General features: G+C 39.9%; 2 protein-coding genes across 2 annotated transcripts in view; one reads left to right on the top strand and one right to left on the bottom strand.

Annotated features, from left to right (window-relative positions):
- COL4A4 (collagen type IV alpha 4 chain) overlaps positions 1-190 on the bottom strand; it is a 153,096-nt gene extending 152,906 nt beyond the window's left edge. Inside the window, exon 1 of the mRNA XM_061148617.1 lies at positions 54-190. The gene's annotated coding sequence lies outside the window, so the exon portion shown is untranslated. The remainder of the gene's footprint in view (positions 1-53) is intronic.
- Positions 191-310: 120 nt separating this feature from the next.
- Positions 311-20,845, top strand: part of COL4A3 (collagen type IV alpha 3 chain) — a 168,948-nt gene continuing 148,413 nt past the window's right edge. The window contains exon 1 of the mRNA XM_061148595.1: positions 311-522. Within this exon, the coding sequence (XP_061004578.1) occupies positions 436-522 (87 nt within the window). The 5' untranslated portion in view covers positions 311-435. The remainder of the gene's footprint in view (positions 523-20,845) is intronic.

Raw genomic sequence — 20,845 nt, 5'->3', positions numbered from 1 at the left:
ACCTCCCCTTCGCGCACCCCCCGGGTCCCCACCTCCGACTCGCCACCTCTTACCCCGACTCGCACCACTCTGCCGCGCCGCGACTCCTGAACCTCGGGCGCCTCACCTCCTGCACGCCTTGCCCTGGCCCCGCGGCCACCTGCCCCGCAGGCGCGCAGCCTTTCCTCGCCTCCCGCGCGCGCTGCCCGGGGCTGAGGGACGTCGCCTGGAGAGTTGGAGGGGAGCGGGCGGGGGGGGGACGAGGGCGGGACCTGAGCTACTTCTTCCCTCCCTGGAAGCCTCGGTGGGGAGGCTGAGCCCTACAAAACCCGCCCCGAGCGGGCTGGCCAGGCGAGCTTCACCGCCGGGCTCCCAACGCGCGCCGCGCAGGGGACGCGGGGGCCCGAGAGCCTGCGGGTCCCTGGACCACGCCGGGGCTCTGAGCGGTCGCCCACCATGCGCCCGAGGACCGCGCCGAGGCCGCCGGCGCTGCTGCCGCCGCTCCTGCTTCTGCTCCTGGTGGCGGCGCCCACGGAGGGCAAGGTGAGTACCCGGGGAGGGATGGCGGGGGGGGGGACGGCGCGACCCCCACCCCGCTTCCCCTGGCAGCCTGCCCCGTCCGCGGGGAGCGCTGGCCTTGAACCTCTGCTGGTAGGTGCGGTGTCAGTGGGCTCTAGGCAGACTCCTGGTTGGAGCAAGCGAGGATGCCCCGGGACAGGTGGAATGCGCGGGGTTGGAGGAAGAGGCGAAGGGGGAGGCTTGTTTCTGGTTCCCTAGGGATCAGGGGTGGGAGCTAGCCCTCCAGAGGGAGGGAGAGAGGGAGGCAGGTAGGTAGATGGATGGATAGATGAATAGAAATGTAGGCAGATGTATAGAGAGTGATGTGGGTGGATAGATAATCGCCAGGGATGAGCGCTTGAGAGCACCGGATGTAGAGACGCGCGCGGTCACCCTGGTGAATCAGAGCAGGCAGCATGGCCTGGCAGAGAGGACAGAGGGCTGGAGTCCCAGCCCTGCCACTTCCTAGATGTCATCTCTCACGGAACTCTGACCCCTCCTGTTCCTTCTTGTCAATATTTGCCCTCCGGGGTTCCATCAGTTTTGTTGAGAAAAGCAAATGCATCACTGAAAAGTTAGTAGCACCTTACAGAAGTCATGTTAGGATAAATCAAGCAATCGGTCTCCGTGACTTCTGTTCGAAATGTGAGAGATCCTGGATTCATTTCAATTACCCTGCATATTTCTTGTTATCTGAGAAGATACATTTTTTTTTGTCCTCAAAACTGTTAAGGACTCCTGAAGTAGGCTTACTGGATGTTAACTGGTGGAAGTGCAATTTAACTTTTCAGATGCTTTCTGTGACTTCTATTTTTGTAAGTTTTAAGAACTTAATTTGGGATGGCAATGCAGTATAAATTTCATTTCCCAGGATGGTCAGATTTTTTTTTTTTTTTACAAATTTCATGGTTAAGATTGTGATTGGAAATTAATCATCACATAAGTATGTGTTACATGAAAAGATTCTTCCAACCTACAGTCACAAGTAATCCAAGTATTTTCCTTTTCAGTTAAAATTTATGACATTGCAGGTGAAGCTAAAACCCTCTTTTATCACCTCCATACCTTCCCCCACCCCTGTCTAAAGAAGGGTATCCACTCTCACCACTTGGGTTTCTTTTCAGATATTTTTCTGTGCATGCGTATATGCATGTATAGACCCACAAACAATGTGTTTTGTATGTATTTTTAGCATAATTGATACCATATACCTTATACTACTTAAGACAGTCTGCCTCTTTTTCTTTTTGCATTATTGCAGTTTTCCACAATATGAATATGCCAACTTTAACTGAGCCATTTCCCTATCAATGAACATTTAGGCTCTTTAGTGTTTTATACTCTAAAGGATTTTATAATCCATGTAATCTCTTCATGACGTTGGTCCTAATAAAAATGTGCTTTACCTAGACTAAGGATGACCAACCCAGGTAGCTCAGTACTTCTGAACATGATGACTAGAACTCAATCTAAGTCAGTATAGAATGTCTGCCAGCATTAATCCAGAAACAAATACAAGTGAAAAAAAAAAATAGCTGAAGTATCTGTATGTGTGTGTGAGAAGGGCTGGGTTTGCACATTCTTCTAGAGTCCAAAGAAGAGGGGAGATTAGCAACAGGTGGAAAAAGAGGGAAAATATTACCAACGAGTAAAAATCAGCCTGAAAAAAGGATGCTCTGTGATCATACCGCCTCTACTTATACAAATTTTCAATTATACTGTCTTATTCCTTATTGTTTTTTACATAAGAAATTTTCTGTCTTACTTTTGGCCAAATCTTGGAGGCTACCTGCTGATGTCACAATGAATCCATTCGTATTATTTTTATCATCATTTGAAGTAAGCCTCTGTTAAAACTTTGCTGAGTTACACAGTGTCATTAGAAAGCATGAAATGTGCCCTCATCACATAGCAAAAAAGAAATCACAGCAAATTAACTGATAACTGGTCTGCATGATGCCAGCATGGCTCCCTCCTAAGGGTAATTCTGATGTTGGGTGAGGCTGTTGACCTCTCTGAGCCTCACTCTTTTCATCTGTAACATGAGGGAGTTGAAACCCTTCATGAGGTGAGGTTTAACTGAGTGAGGCTTTGTGGGGAGTGGGGGCACTCTTCAGGGCCAACTAAGTGTTGGCATTCTAGAATTCATATTTAGTAATACCAGAATCCACCTTTTTCAGAAAAGAAGCTGGAAATCTAGTTTCCATTAGGAATCTCTTAAATTCTAAATATTAAATATCTCTTAAATTCTAAATATTAGCAAAGAAAGTAAAACTTTACAGAAGGAACAAACTGTATAAGTGAGAGCCAGATGTAGTCATTGGGCCATCCTATTTATCATCTTTGTGCTACATAGTTACAGACATATTTTGCTCTAAATTCCTGTGATTTCATTTTAGCATTTCTCAAAACAAAGAAATAGTGCTGTTCACCCTCTATTCCGAGTTCAGGCAGGGTGGAACTGTCCACCCACACAATTTGTTCTGAAGAACCCTGAGTAAAATCCTGCTGCTGCTTTGCTGAAGGCATCCAGTTCCAGGCCTGACTGTTCAGTACATGCCCAGTTTTTATAGCTGTTCCCAGGCCCAACTGGAAATTAGGAGGCACTCTGCCTCTGCCACCGGCGGCAGATCTGGGAGAAGTGCAGAGAAAGCGCCTTCTCTGATTATCTGGGGAAGGTGAGATTCATGGTTTGAGATATAGTTTAGCCTTCCTCTATTTGCCTTAAAATTCGAGACAGGGCAGGAATATGGCCAGCAAGTATCAGGAACTGAATAACAGCTGTGTTTAGGGAGGGTGCTTCTCAACTGATTTGGTTTTTAAATCTAAAAACAAAAAATTAAGTTGAATTAAGAAACATTTCAAACAGACAAAAAGTCATGTAACAGACTCCAGTTTATCCGTCTCTGAGATTAAGCAAGTATTAAGTTTGGACCTGTTTGTTCTCCCATCTCTCCTTTCAGGAAAAGAATAAATAAATACAAAAAGTCCTACATTCATTTTTGGCCTCCTCTTCCACGCATGGTTTTATATTTATGCACCATGGATGCGTGTGTGTGTCAGTCACCATAAAAAATAAATGCTATTGTTGTATGGTCCTTCAAGTGTAATAAATGATTTCACATGAGACATACCTATTGGAGCTTGCTTGTGTCAGTCAGCAGGATGTTTCTGGTTTTTATCCATGTTGATAGAGATGTGATTTGTTTACATACATATAAATATAATAGCTGCTGCATATGTAATAGCTGCCACATAGTATTCAGTTACATAAATAAAGTACAATTTATTTTTCCATCTGCCAAACAGTAAGTTTGTTTCTTTGCTCTCCTCTTACAAAATTGAAATGTACAGCTTTGTATATGTACCACTGTTACAACCAGATGTTGAATTGCTAGGGGGACTTCAAAGAGGGTTATCAGAGAAAACATATTAAATTGTGTTAGGGATTGTCAAATCGACTCCAACAACATGCCACAGTAGCTGTTTTCCTATATCCTCAGCAAAACTTGGTGTACTGAGATGTTAATGGATATGAAATCAGATCTTGTTTTGACTAGTGAGTTTAGCATTTTTTGATTGACAGTCTATAATTCTCTCTGAGTGAATTGCATAAATAGGTCTTTGCCTATTTATCTTTTGTGACCTTTGCCTTTTTGTTGCTAGTTAATTAGAAGTTGTTTATATTTGGATACTGAATTAATTCTGCTATTTAAATATGCAGAAAATATTTCATTCCAGGTTTTGGCTTACCTTTTCATTTAGTTATTGGTGCCTTAACATATAATTTTTCTTTTCACTATAATCTCAGACTTATCCATGTTTTCCTTGATTTCATTGATTTTGTGTTTCGCATCTTGTTGAGATCTTTTCCTTCCCCGGGACTATAAAAATATTCTCCTATGGTAAAAAAAATTATAGTTTAATTCTTTTGCATTTAAGACTCAATCTTTGAATTGTTTTCTACTTCTGGGATTATAATCTTATCTTTCTCCATAGAGAAAAAGAATTGTCCCAACATTATTTATTAAAGAGTTCATCCTTTTCCTCACTGTTTTGCTGTGTTACATCTGCAAACATGTGTGCCAAACACTCATTAATATTTGATCTGTTTGAATTCTTACATAGGTCTGTTTATTCGGGGCTTTAATTTCTCACAATGTTTTAGAGTTTTCTGGGTTTTTTTTAATTTCTAAGTATTTGACATTCTTAGTGTTATTATAAATAATATATTTTTAAAAATTTATAGTCTAACTAATAAATTTATTAAAAAGTAGTTGAATTTTATATTTTGACTTTGATCAAGCAACTTTGAATAGTCCAAATGCATTTAAGGCTAAAAAGTTTCCCCTAAACACTGTTTCAACTGCATCATACAAGTTTTGATAAAAACTACTTTAATATCATTAAGTTCAAAATCTTTTCCAATTTTTCTTTGTCTTATGGGTTATTTAAATGTTTATTTCTTAATTTTGAAGCACAGGAAAATTTTTTAGTTTTTTTTTATTGAATTGTGGTAGAGATGATATTCTGACTTCAATTTTTTCTATATTTCTTGTCACTAGATCAAGATTTTTTATCGTGTTATTGAAATTGTGGCATGTGTGCATACATGGGATTTTTTTGTATATCCTATATTTAACCTGAGATTATCTATTTTGCATCGTCTTGAACATTCTCAGGTTTTTTTTTTAATGTTTTTAATTTATTTTTTTAACTTTTTATTTTGGGGTACAGTCGATTCATATTGCGGTAGTTTCAGGTGAATAGCAAAGGAACTCAGCCGTACATACACATGTATCCGTTCTCCCTCCAAACTCCCCTCTCGTCTAGGCTGCCATGTAACGTTGAGCAAAGTTCCCTGTGTGCTGTCTAGGGGGTCCTTGTTGGGGATCCATTGAAACGTAGCAGTGTGTGCATGTTCATTCCAAACACCCAGACTATCCCTTCCCCTTGGCAACTGTAAATTCATTCTCTAAGTCTGTGAATCTCTTCTGTTCTGTAAGTTCATTTGTATCGTATCTTTTTAGGCTCCACATATAAGGGATGCCGTATGATATTTCTCCTGTGTCAGACATTTATTTTTTATATTTCTCTTCCCCACTCTCTACTCCTGGCATTCTCAGGAGCCAAGCTCAGCCTTCTCATTTTTCCTCCAGTTCTTCTGACTTCTCATGTCAGATATCTTTCCTGCGTGACTGAGCTTCTCCCGGTGCCTCCTCCCTGAGAGGCCATTTTGGCTATGGGCTTCACACAGGCACAGCCTCATGTGCCTTGAGACTCCCCCACGGCTTCCTGTTGCACCCCAAAAGTGCAGGCCGGTAACACCTGTGGGGCAAAGCTCTGACCAGCGGAAGGTGGGAACCACTGGATAAACTCTTCTCTTTTCCCCACAGAAGAAGGGTCTTGAACTGCAGAGGTTCTCACAGACTCTCCAGGAGACTTCCTCATCAGTTGTCTTTGAGACCAAATTGTAACATACTGAGAGAGATATTTATCATTTATAACAGATATTTATAATTTAAACCATGTGATTGTATACACTACAAATGGAGGCTAGCTCAGGTCCTTTGGGTCCTAGTAACAAGCTTCCAGAAACCTCTACAATATCTTCAGTATAAACCCGTGCAGGTAGAATATTGATCAGAAAACTCTAAGCTGGATGTCATTTCCAGGTTCAAATGAAACCTGGATAATTCTCATAGGCCCCAGTAAAACTACTAGGAAAACCTAAGTCTTCTTGATAATAACTTTTATTTAAAGGAAAGTGAACCCAAGAAATCACAGTGGCTGCCTTTCTTATGGGCTTCCCAGGTGGTGCTAGTGGTCAAGAACCTGCTTGCCAATGAGGAGGCATAAGAGATGTGGGTTTGATTCTTGGGTTGGAAAGATCCCTGGAGGAGAGAATGGCAACCCACTCCAGTATTCTTGCCTGGAGAATCCCATGGACAGAGGAGCCCGGTGGGCTACGGTCCATGGGGTCATGAAGAGTCATGACCCACCTCCGTTTAGGTTCCTATACAGTGACTGTGATCTTGAAGAATGTGTCCCGGTTGCATTTCCATATCCCTCATCATTGAAAGTTGTCAACAACTTAAATGCTCAAGACAGTCTCTCTAGTGTTCATCAAGGGCTTAGTAACTGTTCACTCTCGTTATTACTGTCATCGCAATCATTCCTATTGCTAACATGTTGGACTTTTGTTTCTCGTGCTGTTTCCCAACCTGCTGTATCCTATGACGTGCTCCCATCCATCTTTCAGTGTTTAATTCTCTCTCCTGCTGTTTGTAATGTCCAGGAGATTTTCGATCTAATATAATTTTCCATAATGAAAAAGATCTCTGGAACTATTCAACAAGGGTTATAACCCCAGATCTATTAATTCCCAGTTTTTTTTAAACTTTCTGCCTTAGTTTCCTCATCTTAAAATGGAAGTAAGAGATCTACCTCAGGATTGTATGAGGATTAAGTGATTTAACACATACAACACACACTTTACCATGCCTGTCACATAGTAATCATCCAGTAAATGTGAAATGTGATTATGTTTATTCACTAAATGTTACTTTCAATGACTATTCTTATTTCTAGATGTTCTTTTGGAGTCTAAGTCTGTCTGGGGTTTTCTGATTTGTTGGGGTTATTTTTCGGTCTTTTTTGTAGGGATTTTTCCCTCCTTTTTATATCTTTAGTCATTCTGCACTTATTTGTATTATCTTTCTGATTCTTTTTGTATGATTTCAAGGTTTGGGAGTGCATCTTGTTTCTCGAGTCTGTTGACTGACACTCATGGGGAGACTCTGTAAATGAGAGATTTGGGGGAAATAAGCCTCCTGTGTCATCACAGCTTGCACCCTCACCCACTCATTGCTCCCACACTGGAGCTGTCCTGTCCTGGGAGAAAAAAAAAAAAGAGCAAAGTAGTTCTAAGGCTCCCAGGGGATTTTCCCCACTTGGACAGACTTATGTAATAACAGTAATGGTTTGGGGGGAGGGGGATGGGTGTACCAAGCATGTTTCCTTTCCTGTTCTCAAGGTCACCCTCCTCAAGGCCTCTCCTACTGCCCACTTCCTCCAAACATGCTATTCTTACATTTTTTAAAGTTTTTTTAAAAATTTATTTATTTTTAATTAGAGGCTAATTGCTTTACAATGTGTTGGTTTCTGCCAGACATGAACAGGAATCAGTCATAGATATACGTACATGTATCCCTCTTGAACCTCCCTCCCACTTAACCACCCCCATCCCAGCCCTCTCCATTGCCCCAGAGCACCAGGTTGAGCTCCTGCCTACACTTTCATTTGATGACCGGGGCAAGGTCAAGGCCACACAGCAAAGCCACCAGCTTCATCTCTCTGAACAGACTAAGGTTCTTGCTCCTTGAGTGTCTCTGTGGGGTTACAGTCCTTGGTTGGTTTCCAAACATGGTCTAGGGAAATAGTCTTCATTAAATGCAATTTGTCATTGTATTTCCCTTATCATTGTTACCGTGTTACTCAGAACAGAATAATAACTGCCCAGCGTTACCTGTGCCTAAGGTTAACTTTGTTAAACACTGCAATTGATTAAGACCCCTAAACCTACATATGTATGAATCGGACAGCTGGGCTGTCTGGTCTACACACACCCTGTGGCCCTTCATCCTTGTGCAGTTAACCACACTCGTGTTGTGACCTTCAGTCAAAAAGCAGCCATCCATCGCTTCTCAGCCTTTTGGCCAAGATCAAGTGTAAAAAGCAGCCATCCACCACAGTCATAGGTTTTTCAAGATCAGTAAAAAAACTTTGTTCTACAAAGTTTATATTCAGCCTCAGCCTAAACTTTGTAATCATAACAGATTTTCACCATAGGTCATTTATTTCACCTCTGTTTTCAGTTTAAGAAAATAAGGAAACCAAAATTGTATCAACTTCTTAACAGGATAGACAAGTTCCATATTAGCCCTACTACCATGGCCTTGAGCTTAACCTCTCTGAGCTGTCTTCCTCTCTAACAATCTGATAAGAAAGCATCTTACTGCAAGTTCTACATCATCTCACAAGATCTAATCACTGGCTCTTGTCTTCTCTAAACACCCACCCATGCGTGTTCTCGTTCCTCCTGGGGATCTTCCGGTAACCCTCAATTAAGACTTCTGGCTTCAAGTATGTTTTCTTAGCCAAAATTGAATTAAATTATATCAGCTTTATATGGAATATAAGCTTTTTTCACTTTCTTTGCTTTTGTAAGTTAGATAAATAAATCTATGTCCACGCCATCCTAGGAGTGGAGCCATAACTGGGAGTCATATGTGTAATTTAAAACTTTGCAGTAGCTACATTAAAAAAGAAAAAAAACAGATGAAATTAATTTTGATCGATTTTATTTATTCTAATATATCCATAACAGTATCAGCAAAATGTATAATCACTATTATAAACATTTAGAGATATGTATCTTCTTTTCGTATTAAATTTTCAAAGTCTGCTGTCTGTTTTGCACTTCTAGAACCTTCCAATTCGACTAACCACATTTCAGGTGTCTATAACCATGTGTGGCTATCATTCTAGATAGCAGAAATCTAGGTAAATTACACCCAGATATGAGAAGGGGTTACAGTCCATAAGCATTTATCTCTGGATAGAATACATTTGCTCTGATCACTAGCCATAAAAAATAAACGTGGCCAAATAATAAACATCAATTAAAGAGAGTAAATCAGCATGGGTTGTGCCTAAATTCCCATGCAAGTTTTTTCTCCAGAAAAGTAAGATAGTTGGCCTTGGCTGCAATGTTTAAAACTATGCAGATTACCATTTGTACAAGTTGAATTGTATTGCAATTATATTGCTCCATTATCAAAATATGAGTAAGTTATACACACTCAAAAATTGAAGACACATCACAAAAACAGCAAACACTTGGCAAAAGAAATGGAGAAAATTATGAATGTATTGAAAACCAACATGTTACACCTTGCGTTTCATAAACTATAGACTGTGTGCTTAGTCCTGTCTGACTCTTTGCCACCCCAATAGAATGTAGCCCGCCAGGTTCCTCTGTCCATGAGATTATCAAGGCAAGAATACTGGAGTGGTTTGCCATTTCCCCCTCCAGGAGATCCTCCTGACCCAGGGACTGAACCCATGTCCCCTGCATTTGCATTGGCAGGCAAGTTCTTTACCACTGAGCTACCTGGGAAGGCAAACTATAGACTAAGTTATCACTAAAGCTCAGCCAGGTAACAAGGCTAGTGTTAGCCTGAACAAGTTGCTTCCAAAAAGGTCTCTAGTTTTCTTACCTGAAGATGATGCTCAATACATCATATTATTAGTGCTCAATACAGTACTTGATACAAAGTAATACCCAGCTTTTAAATAATAAAGATATTATTTATCTTTAATAAAAGCAGGAAAGAGAGAACAGGAGAAACACATGGGCACATGGCGAGGTGCTGGGGATAAACCAAACAGCCTGAATCCCTAACCATGATGGATTTGGGATTCTAGTGGAGTAGAAGAGAGAGACAGGAGCTCAGTAAACAAATGTGCAACTATGAATCTTGGTACCTGCTGGAAGAGAATGGGATGTGGTGAAGAAGAAGAAGAGGTTCTATCTTAGCCCACCTTTCTGATAAAGCAGCATACAAGCTAAGGCCTAAGGAACCAGCGTGGAGACAGCCTTGGGAAGCTCTGAGGAATATGGTCCAGGACTTCTAGACAGTGGAGGGAGGCAAGACACTTTCAATCTTTTGGCTCCTGGGTTGTCAAAGCATAAAACTAAGACCAACAGAACTTTTTTTTTTAAAGGGAGGGGGAAGAAAAGAGCTGAGTTTATTTACTCACCACCAAGGGAACACATGCCCCTGAAGGAATATGCTGAGTGTTTTGTTAGAGGTGGGAGGAAGGATGGGGAACAGGGAGGCAGGGGACCCCAGAGAAGGACGACTCATGGTGGTCCTACTAATAAGGATGGAAAGCTGCTCACTGAACAGGGTGGGATAAGTCCACAGGCCTGTATGTAGCTGATTGTGGCATGATTTTAAGGTCTGCACTGAACAAATAAGTATTTTAACAAAAAAGGTATGATGCTGTGTTTATGCTATTTACAAGATAGTTGTCACATTAGTAATGGATGAGTAACAAATTCACAGAACGGTTTGGTAATGGGCCCACATATAAAGTGGTGTGATGAAAACCTTCTTTTGCTAACTGTCTCTTCTCAGTCTCAAAGGGATGGGTCTGGGTTTGCCCCATGTGGCTGAGAAGAGGTTAAGCTGAGCCAAAGAGACCTTGTCTCAGGTGACGTAGGCCCATGCCGGGGAAGGCGCTAAACCAGGGAAGGATGAGATACACTTAAGGACTGGAGACCTCCTCACTCCAAACCCAGTAGCACCAACCTCTCTTGAGTGCAGGTCTGGGACACAAAATGTCATGTCAGGCTCCACTCCAGGCCTCCCCGACTGGAATCTGCACTTAATGAATTCAAAGGATTCCTGGGCATATTATTGTCTGAGAACTGCATTGGCCTTGATAAGGACACTGGAGGGTCCTTCAAACTGTGATTGGCCCTGGAGTATTTCAGGACAGTGACCTGACCCCAATTTTAAAGATCTGTGTGGCTGATCCCCAGGGAAGGTTGACTGCTCTCTCCCTGGGAACCCAGCCTACGTGAAGGAGAAGTAACCAAGCAGGAACCAAGCCTTGCTGGTGCTTTCTCCTTGGATTCTTGGATTCAGAAAGAAAGGAAGATGAACCAGTCTAGACCAGTAGAGCAGGTGCTCAGTCTGTCTTAATTGATTCAGTGAGGTTAATTTGAGAATTATTTATGTACAGACAAAGGTTAAAAATCCACTTCAAGAAAAAAAAAATCTAGTCCATAGTGTGCCGCTCTGACACAAGGTCAGGCTATCAAAAAATATTTCCCTTTAAGAAGTCCAAAAAAGATGGGATATATGTATACATATAGCTGACTCACTTTGCTGCACAATATATACTAACACAACATTGTAAAGAAACTACACGCCAATAAAAAATTTTTTAGCAAGATACAACAACAAACTTTAAAAGAAAAATATCTCTACATATCTTGGTAGGTCTTATGTATGTATGTGTGTATACATGTAAATATACACACAAATATATTTAAAGAATATTTTATAGTCTCAGAATGTTGATGTTGATTGTTATAGGAAGATAGTGGCCCCCAAAAGTATAATTTTCAGAACTATTTAAAAATGTAACCATGTAACCAAAAATATAAGAATCTTTTCTTTTTCTGACAGTAGTTTTGGGGAAAGTTAGGAATTTTCCATTTTTAATCTTTAAGATTGATGTTTGTTAATTAGATTGTCTTGCCGAATTGATTTCTTAGAGAAGTGATCCCAGTGTTTAAAAATAAGTTCAAGTGTATTTAGAAACCTCGGGAGGTTTGTCATTATGTAGACAAAACAGTCAGGTCATTGGATTTTTTTTTCCCACCAAGATATTTTGTTGTTGCATGAACTTTTCAAGCAAAGGTTCAGCAAGCAGAAAGCTGAGAAATTTACAGTATTATCCTTTTGAGTCAAATGACAAAGTATGTCTGAGAAGAGGCAACATGGCTAATATTCATTTCTTTGTTTAACCAGATGATAGGATAATTTTATGCTGTTTATTTATGTATGAAATCGTGAAGACTGAAGAGTTTACATACTGGCTTTAAAAATAAAAGGTTGAAAAAAAAAGGTTGATTAAAAAAAAAGGTTGTATGTGTTGTACAAACTTTGTAAAATGTTTAAAAGTACAAAATGAATTATAAACATAAAAATTATCCATGATCATATTACCCATAGACAATTGCTATTAACATTCTGGTCAGTTTCCTTCCCGACTTTTATTCTGCTTTTTTTTTTCACCTAAGAATAGACTGAAAAAAATTTCCTGGGTCATTAATTTTTCCAAATATTACTTTTAATTATCTACAGAGTGCTTCATTAGAGGTGGTACTATAACTTATTTAACTAATGCCCTTCTACTGAATATTTTGGTTATTTCCAATTGTTTAGAAATAATACTACAATGGAACTCCTTGAAAATAAACATTCATTAAAACTACACTTTAAATGATTTTGTGTGTAGATACTTTCTTGTTAGATGTCTGACTTTGTGCTTTTCTGAGAGCTAGATGGCAAGGTGTTATCATTCCTGATTTACAGGTGAGGGTCTGATCCAAGAGTGTTCACCAAGTTAGTGGAAGGAGTGGATTTAGAACTGGGAGTTCTGGCTCTTCAATAAAGCTCTTTCCTACCAAAACATCACAGATAACGGAAAGAGTATCAGATGCCACGTCATGCATTATTTAGATAACTAAGTACTATTTGAAATAAAATTGAATTTTTAAATGCTTCAGTTATCAAAAATGAATGATTCACGACACTGCTATCTTTTTACAATCACAACACTAATGAAATACCTTATTTATTTATTTATCTTGCCAATCTAGAAAGATTTTAACTCATTTCCATGTCTCTTCCCCTACTGGACTCCTTGGAAGACAGATGTTATGTCTTACCCATCTTTGTGATTCCAGCTCTTGACATCGTACTTGGTGTTACTGGTCCTCAATGAATGTTTGTAGAATTGGATGTACATTTTATTAAACACTAAAACAAAAAGGTCAATAAAGAATTAACAGGCTGATTCATGTTGGTGTCTGGCAGAAACCAACACAATATTATAAAGCAATTATCCTCCAATTAAAAATAAACAAATTTTAAAAATAAAACAAGCCTGCCTATTTGAAAAAAGAATGAACATACCTTTTAAACCGTTGGCATAAGAATAAAAATAAAACGCTATTTTTCAGATGAAATATTTTTAATGATTATAGTCCATTTTTAGATATTATAGCATATTAGCTATATTCTCTTACAATATATCCTTGTAGCTTATTTATTTTATATAGTTTGTACCTCCCACCCCCTCCCCCTAACATGCCCTTCTCCCTTGCCCTCTCTACACTGGTACCGCTAGTTCATTCTCTATATCTGTGAATCTGTTTATTTTTAATTATATTCACTCTTTGTTTTATTTTTTAGATTCCAGACATAAGTCATAGCATACAGTATTTTATCTTTCTATGTCTGACTTATTTCACTAAGCATAATACCCTCCAGTCCATCCATGTTGTTGCAAATGGCAAAATTTCATTCTTTTTTATGACTGAGTGGTATTCCATTAGGGCTTCCCCGGTGGCTCAGGGGTAAAGAATCTATCTGCAATGCAGGAGATGCAGGTTTGATCCATGGATTGGGATGATCCCCTGAAAGAGGGCATGGCAACCCACTCCAGTATTCTTGTTTTGAGAATCCCGTGGACAAAGGAGCTGGTGGGCTACAGTCCCACCAGGTCACAAAGAGCCAGACATAACTGAAGGGACTTGGTACACACACACATGCACGCAGTATTCCATTGTGTGTTTATATCACATCTTCTTTATTCATTCATCCCTTGATGGACATTTAGATTGTTTCCATATCTTGGTTGTTGTAAATAATGCTGCTGTGAACATTGGGATGCATGTATCTTTTCAAATTAATGTTTTTATTTTCTTCAGCTATATACCCAGGAGTGGAATTACTGGATTTTATGGTGGATCTATCAGGCTTCTCAGGTGACACTAGTGGTAAATAACGTGCCTGCCAGTGTAGGAGACTTAAGAGACTCAGGTTCCATCCCTGGGTTGGGAAGACCCCCTGGAGGTTGGCTGCCCACTCTAGTATTCTTGCCTGGTGAATCCCATGGATAGAGGAGCCTGGCAGGCTACAGTCCATAGGGTTGCAGAGTCAGACACAACTGAAGTGCCTTAGCATGGATGCACACATGGGAGTTCTATCAATATTTTTAATTTTTTGAGGAGCCGCCGTACTATTTTCCATACACCAAGTTACATCCCACCAACAGTGTACAAGAGTTCCCTTTTCTCTACATCCCTACCAACATTTGCTATTTGAGTTTGAAATGAAATATTGAATGCTTAATTCATTAATTCAGCTAATTAGAATTAGATAATGCAAAGATACAACCAGCATGGCCCATCCTCAATTTATGGAATATGCCACCAAGTGAAGGGTTTTGATAAGTATGCAGACAATAGGAATGAAATTATACATACTGTCACACGGCAAATATGCAAAAGTGAAATCAGAGTGGAAGTGAGAAAGAAGAGAGATTTGTAAATGTACGGAACATTGAACGTGTAGGCTGTATATTAATCAAATCTGTGATGGCAGTAGAGCCAGAAAGTAGTAAGATTTCAGTGACTTAAAAACATAGCTTATCCTCAAAGTAGAGTACCAAAAAAAGAGGTGGAACGAGTGTACTTATATAACCACGTGGAGTTACCGGCTGGTATTTTCACCTTCTTCAGCCTCGGCCTCAGCTGGAGCTCTTCAGCGTTTGGCAGCAATGTCCTCAAGGTTTGCACACGTGGACTGGATTCTCCTTCATTTGCTCTCTTAGGCAAAAGCAGATTCCACAGTCCCTTCCAAAAAGTGATAAAAACGTAAGAACAATACTGCATCTGAAATCTCATGAGATAAGGTTCCTGCTGATTGGAGGCCAGACTATGTGCCCCTGAAGATGCCAGCGCTCTCTGATTGCTGCAGATAAGGCTGGAAAAAGTCAAGGGGTTGATTTATCCAGTACCACGTGGGCCTGGGGTTATGCCCACAGCACTAGTCAGAGTGTCTGCTCACTGAGACCTGCTCAGACCTCTTGGAGATGAAGCATTCAGAGGGCATGTGACCAGAACAAGCAGCATCTCCAGACCCTAGGAGGGCAGTCTTGCAGGCAAGGATATCTGAGGCTCCCTGCCAGTCAAGAGAGGCCACACTGAGCCGCAGTCAGAGCCCTGTACTCTCTGCCAGCAGGAAGGCACTGTTGTGACAGTCTGGGGCAAGTCACTTGAATTCTAAGACTCTTCATTTCCTCAATCATAAAAATGTGGTCATAAAACCTCTCTCTCCTATTTCCAGAAATAATACAGTTGAACACATCTTGCACACAGTTAAGCATGCTACAAATGCCAAGTAGTATTGAGATAGGAATGAGTTTCAATATCAAGAAAGCTGTAGTCCAAATACGTTTCTTATACTCATTCTAATTCTCCTATTATTTTGTGACCTAGTATCTACTTCCTGGAATGTATTAAGGAGTGTCTTGTTTTCAAAACTATTACTCAGTGCATTCTTTGCCACTGGTATTTTCTAATAACATTATTTGGAAAGCTCAGCAGAAATGGCATCCTCCCGTAGCACTGTCCCTGTCAAAGAATGAACAGTTTATTGACTTTACACCATCCCGTGTAAATACTGATGCTAAAACTCAGCCGATGATTTCATGGCTTTGATGGTGACTTTCCAAACACCTCAACTGAAATACCTGTTAAGTACAGAGATAGTCCTGCATAATATTTAATACTAATAATCTGTCCCTTTCTAATCTTTAAGATATAGGCTCTTTGGCCTGTATTTAAAAGACAAGTCCTGTAGCCAGCTTTGGCACACTCCCTCCCTCAAATTCTGTTAATATGTAATCTGCTGCAACTGCGTAGAAAGTGTAAATTCATTTTGTGCCCATTCACAGATCATCTTAGGTGCAATGCATTGAGCTAAGTAAACTCTTGGAGTGCCTTCCAACAGAGGATTGATCCTTGAGGAGTTTCATGCTGAAGCTGCTAGAACTCATTATCAGACCTGGCAAAATATTTTTTCTGTGTTGATTTTTTCTTCCCTAACAATAAAAGTAATATATGCCCATTTGTGAACATTTGAGATATAAAGATAAATATAAAGACAATGCAAAAAAAAAAAGTACTCCTAATATAAGAACCTAGGGGCAGCCAGTGTTAATATTTTGGTATATTTATATAAAAATAAAGCCATACATCATATACATATTGTATCCCACTTTTTTTGATGTTGTATTACATTGTTAATATTTTCCCACATCATTAAGCATCTTTAAAAATGAATGCATACATTTCATGGTGTTTGTTGTTATCATTTTTGTTTGGTTGCTAAGTTGTGTCCAACTCTTTGTGACTCCATAGACTGCAGCATGCCAGGCTCCCCTGTCATCATGTTTATATACCATAATTTAACCTAAAATTTTGATATTATAAAGAAAACTATGAAGAATTCTTCCCTGCTTATAATTTTTTATAATAAGCTCACAGAGTTATTTAGATCAATTGGCATGCTTTTTTCTTTCTTTATACCACAAGTTCTACTCATCCAGTAATAAACATAATTTAAATACTAAGCAAGAAGAAAACACAATTATGCAAATCTTATTATGTAAATATAACTAGAGCTAACATTTTTCTATAAATTCTATTTTTTTTAACTTAAACCAAAATGTGACTTGGTGTATGATATGAGCAGAAGATATAAATTTTAAAAATTTCTCCTAAGTAGCAAATTTACCCATCATATCTACAGTGATCTACCCATCTCCCATCGATTTCTAGTGATCTCAGTTCTGCCCCTAAAATGGATATGTTGAATACAGTCAAGATTTTCTTAGAATGCAAGTCTGAGGATGAGATACACACAAATTAAATATGGTGTTTAGCAGTCATTCCCCTTGTTAAAGACCTGGAGTTAGCCTCGTGTTAGATAGAGCTAAAAATTCTCACCTCAGCCAGTCCACCATTTCTTGGTGCCCTGCACCCTTGTCCTCAGCTGTAAATCTAGAATGAGATTGACTCAAAAATCTCCATTATCCCTTACCATAGAACATCCCATTGGTTTTAGATCATTCCAAGCATTTGGAGAGAAGGTGCTATTTCCCAATGTGCCTTAATTTCAATCAGTGAAAATTTTTTCCCTCTCAATTGCACTCTACCTGCCCTATCCCCTCCTGCTTCTCTCATGCATTTTTATGAGCTCCCAGCAGGTGACATTTGAGCTTACAATCTACTGGATTTTTTTTTGTTTTAATTTTAGGTTTCTTGAAGGCCAACCTGACTAAAACCATGCATCTAAATTAGAACTAAATTGATTTCCTTATGTCAAATTGAGCAGTAACTTGATAAGCATTCTAGTGCATTATAAGCCCAGGAGTAGATTATATAGTGATTGTATTATAATCTTATATGCAAATAATAATGTAGAGAAAAACAGGATTGAAATAAAGAAAAGACCCAAAAAAACTCACAATTTTGTAAAAGAGGAAAATGTTGGAAATTCTGACCTGCACCTGCTGAAACACAGGATCAGTCAGACCCCTCTTGAATCATCACACATTAGATTCAAGAACTTTTCTTTAAGCAAGTTAACATAAATGTCTTGGAAAGAAATGGAGATCATTCTGTCATTTTTGAGATTGCACCCAAGTACTTCATTTTGGACTCTTTTGTTGACTATGAGGACTACTCCATTTCTTCTAAGGGATTCCTGCCCACAGTAGTAGATATAATGGTCATCTGAATTAAATTCGCCCATTCCAGTCCATTTTAGGTCATTGATTCCTAAAATGTTGATGTTCACTCTTGCCATCTCTTGTTTGACCATGTCTAATTCACCCTGATTCATGGACCTAACATTCCAGGTCCCTATGCAATATTGCTGTTTACAATATTGCCAAACATTCATTGGATCAAATTGGCAACATCTGTTGGATCATTGAAAAAGCAAGAGAGTTCCAGAGGACCATCAACTTCTGCTTTATTGACTATACCAAAGCCTTTGATTGTGTGGATCAAAACAAACTGTGGAAAATTCTTCAAGAGATGGGAATACAAGATCACCTTACCCACCTCCTGAGAAATCTATATGCAGGTCAAGAAACAACAGTTAGAACCGAACATGGAACAACAGACTTGTTCCAAATTGGGAAAAGAGTACGTCAAGACTGTATATTGTCACCCTGCTTACTTAACTTATATGCAGGGTACATCATGCGATGTACTGGGCTGGATGAAGCACAAGCTGGAATCAAGATTGCTGGGAGAAATATCAATAACCTCAGATATGCAGATGACACCACCCTTATGGCAGAAAGTGAAGAGGAACTAAAGAACATCTTAATGAAAGTGAAAGAGGAGAGTGAAAAAGCTAGCTTAAAACTCAACATTCAGAAAACTAAGATCATGGCTTCCAATCCCATCACTCCATGGCAAATAGATGGAGAAAAAATGGAAACAGTGACAGACTTTATTTTCTTGGGCTCCAAAATCACTGCAGATGGTGACGGCAGCCATGAAATTAAAAGATGCTTACTCCTTGGAAGAAAAGTTATGACCAACCTAGACAACATATTAAAAAGCAGAGACATTACTTTGCTGACGAAGGTCCATCTAGTCAAAGCTATGGTTTTTCCTGTAGTCATGTATGGATGTGAGAGTTGGACCATAAAGACAGCTGAGCACTGAAGAATTGGTGCTTTTGAACTGTGATGTTGGGGAAGACTCTTGAGAGTCCCTTGGACTGCAAGGAGATCCAACCAGTCCATCCTAAAGGAGATCAGTCCTGGCTGTTCATTGGAAGGACAAATACTGAAGCTGAAACTCCAATCCTTGGCCACCTGATGGGAAGAACTGACTCATCTGCAAAGACCCTGATGCTGGGGAAGATTGAAGACAGGAAGAGAAGGGGATGACAGAGGATGAGATGTTTGGATGGCATCACTGACTCTATAGACAAGAGTTTGAGCAAGCTCCAGAAGTTGGTGATAGACAGGGAAGCCTGGCGTTCTGCAGTCCATGGGGTCGCAAAGAGTCAGACACAACTGAGCGACTGAACTGAATTGAACATGAATGCAATGTGTTTAGCATTTTTTTTATGTAAAATCAGGAGACTAAAGGAGATCAGTCCTGGGTGTTCATTGGAAGGACTGATGTTGAAGCTGAAACTCCAATCCTTTGGCCACCTGATGCGAAGAGCTGACTCAATGGAAAAGACCCTGATGCTGGAAAAGATTGAGGGCAGGAGGAGAAGGGGATGGCAGAGGATGAGATGGTTGGATGGCATCACCGACTCAATGAACACGGGTTTGGGTGGACTCCGGGAGTTGGTGATGGACAGGGAGGCCTGGCGTGCTGTGGTTCATGGGGTCGCAAAGAGTCGGACATGACTGAGCAACCTAACTGAACTGACTGACAGGAGATTAATACCAGTTACTCTCAGCATCTACCCACTAACATACTGTAAATTATTTACTTGGGAATCTATTTCAGTGAATTTTACCTTTAGGAGGTAGCAGTAGGAAAAGCTTCGCTAAAGCCAGACTTGTTTTTGCATGTGAAAATGTTGTGCTTTTTCATTTGAATAAATCACTGAATTGGTCTAAATAGAGTGGATTCTTTGTTGTTGTTATTATAAGCTTTTCTGGTCTAGAATTTTCCTGTTTACTCACTATGAAGAAGGACAGTGCTTTTCGCTTCTAAAATTGGAGTGGTAGTTCTGACTATAAGCAAATTGAAAATGATCATGTTCATCAGAATCACCACAGTGAACCATGACCCAAGAGATGATTTCCAACAGTCCATCTCTGGGGCCTTGAAGAGAAATACAAGTGTGCATAGCCATGCATGAGTATAATAACACACACCTATAGATTTCTATATATGATGATGGTTAAATGTTACAGTGTCTATAAATGTTTGGCACAGTGTCTGGCGTGTTCAACCCACTCCAGTATTCTTGCTTGGGAAATCCCATGGACAGAGGAGCCTGGTGGGCTATAGTCTATGGGGTCACAAAGAGTTAGACACGACTTAGCAACTAAACCACCAAACCACCACTGGCGTGTTGGGAGCTCAGTACTTGTTCATGGCAGTGGGTGGTGGTATTTGGCAGTCTTTGACCAAGTCAGATCTGGTTTTTCTTACTAGAACCCAGAAGTCAAACTGCTTTTGTTAACTTTGCAATCTCTTCTTGCATACTGAGAGGGTTGTTGAGCTGTTCATTTAAAAAAAATGAGATCCTGGTTATATGGCAAGTTATCTGTTTTAATTTCAGTTTACCAAGGGGGATACACATGAATTAAATTAGAATTGTTCCTAATAACATTATATTCAAGGACATTGGGTTTATGAAAGATTTGACTTTCCAACATGTGAAGTGATTTCAAAGTAGACACATTCTCAAAGGTTGTACTATTGTGCTCAGTCACTTTAGTCATGTCCAACTCTTTATAGCCCCAAGAACTGTGGTCCACCAGTCTCCTCTGTCCATGGAATTTTCCAGGCAAGAATACTGGAAAGGGTTGCCACTTCTTACTCTACAGGATTGTCCCAACCCAGGGATGGAACCCCTGTCCCTTATGTCTCCTGCATCGGCAG

This window comes from Dama dama, chromosome 8 (genome assembly GCF_033118175.1).
Source record: "Dama dama isolate Ldn47 chromosome 8, ASM3311817v1, whole genome shotgun sequence".
Lineage (NCBI taxonomy): Eukaryota > Metazoa > Chordata > Mammalia > Artiodactyla > Cervidae > Dama > Dama dama.
The sequence above is the reverse complement of the archived record's forward strand: the minus strand, read 5'-3'. Positions and strand labels throughout refer to the sequence as shown.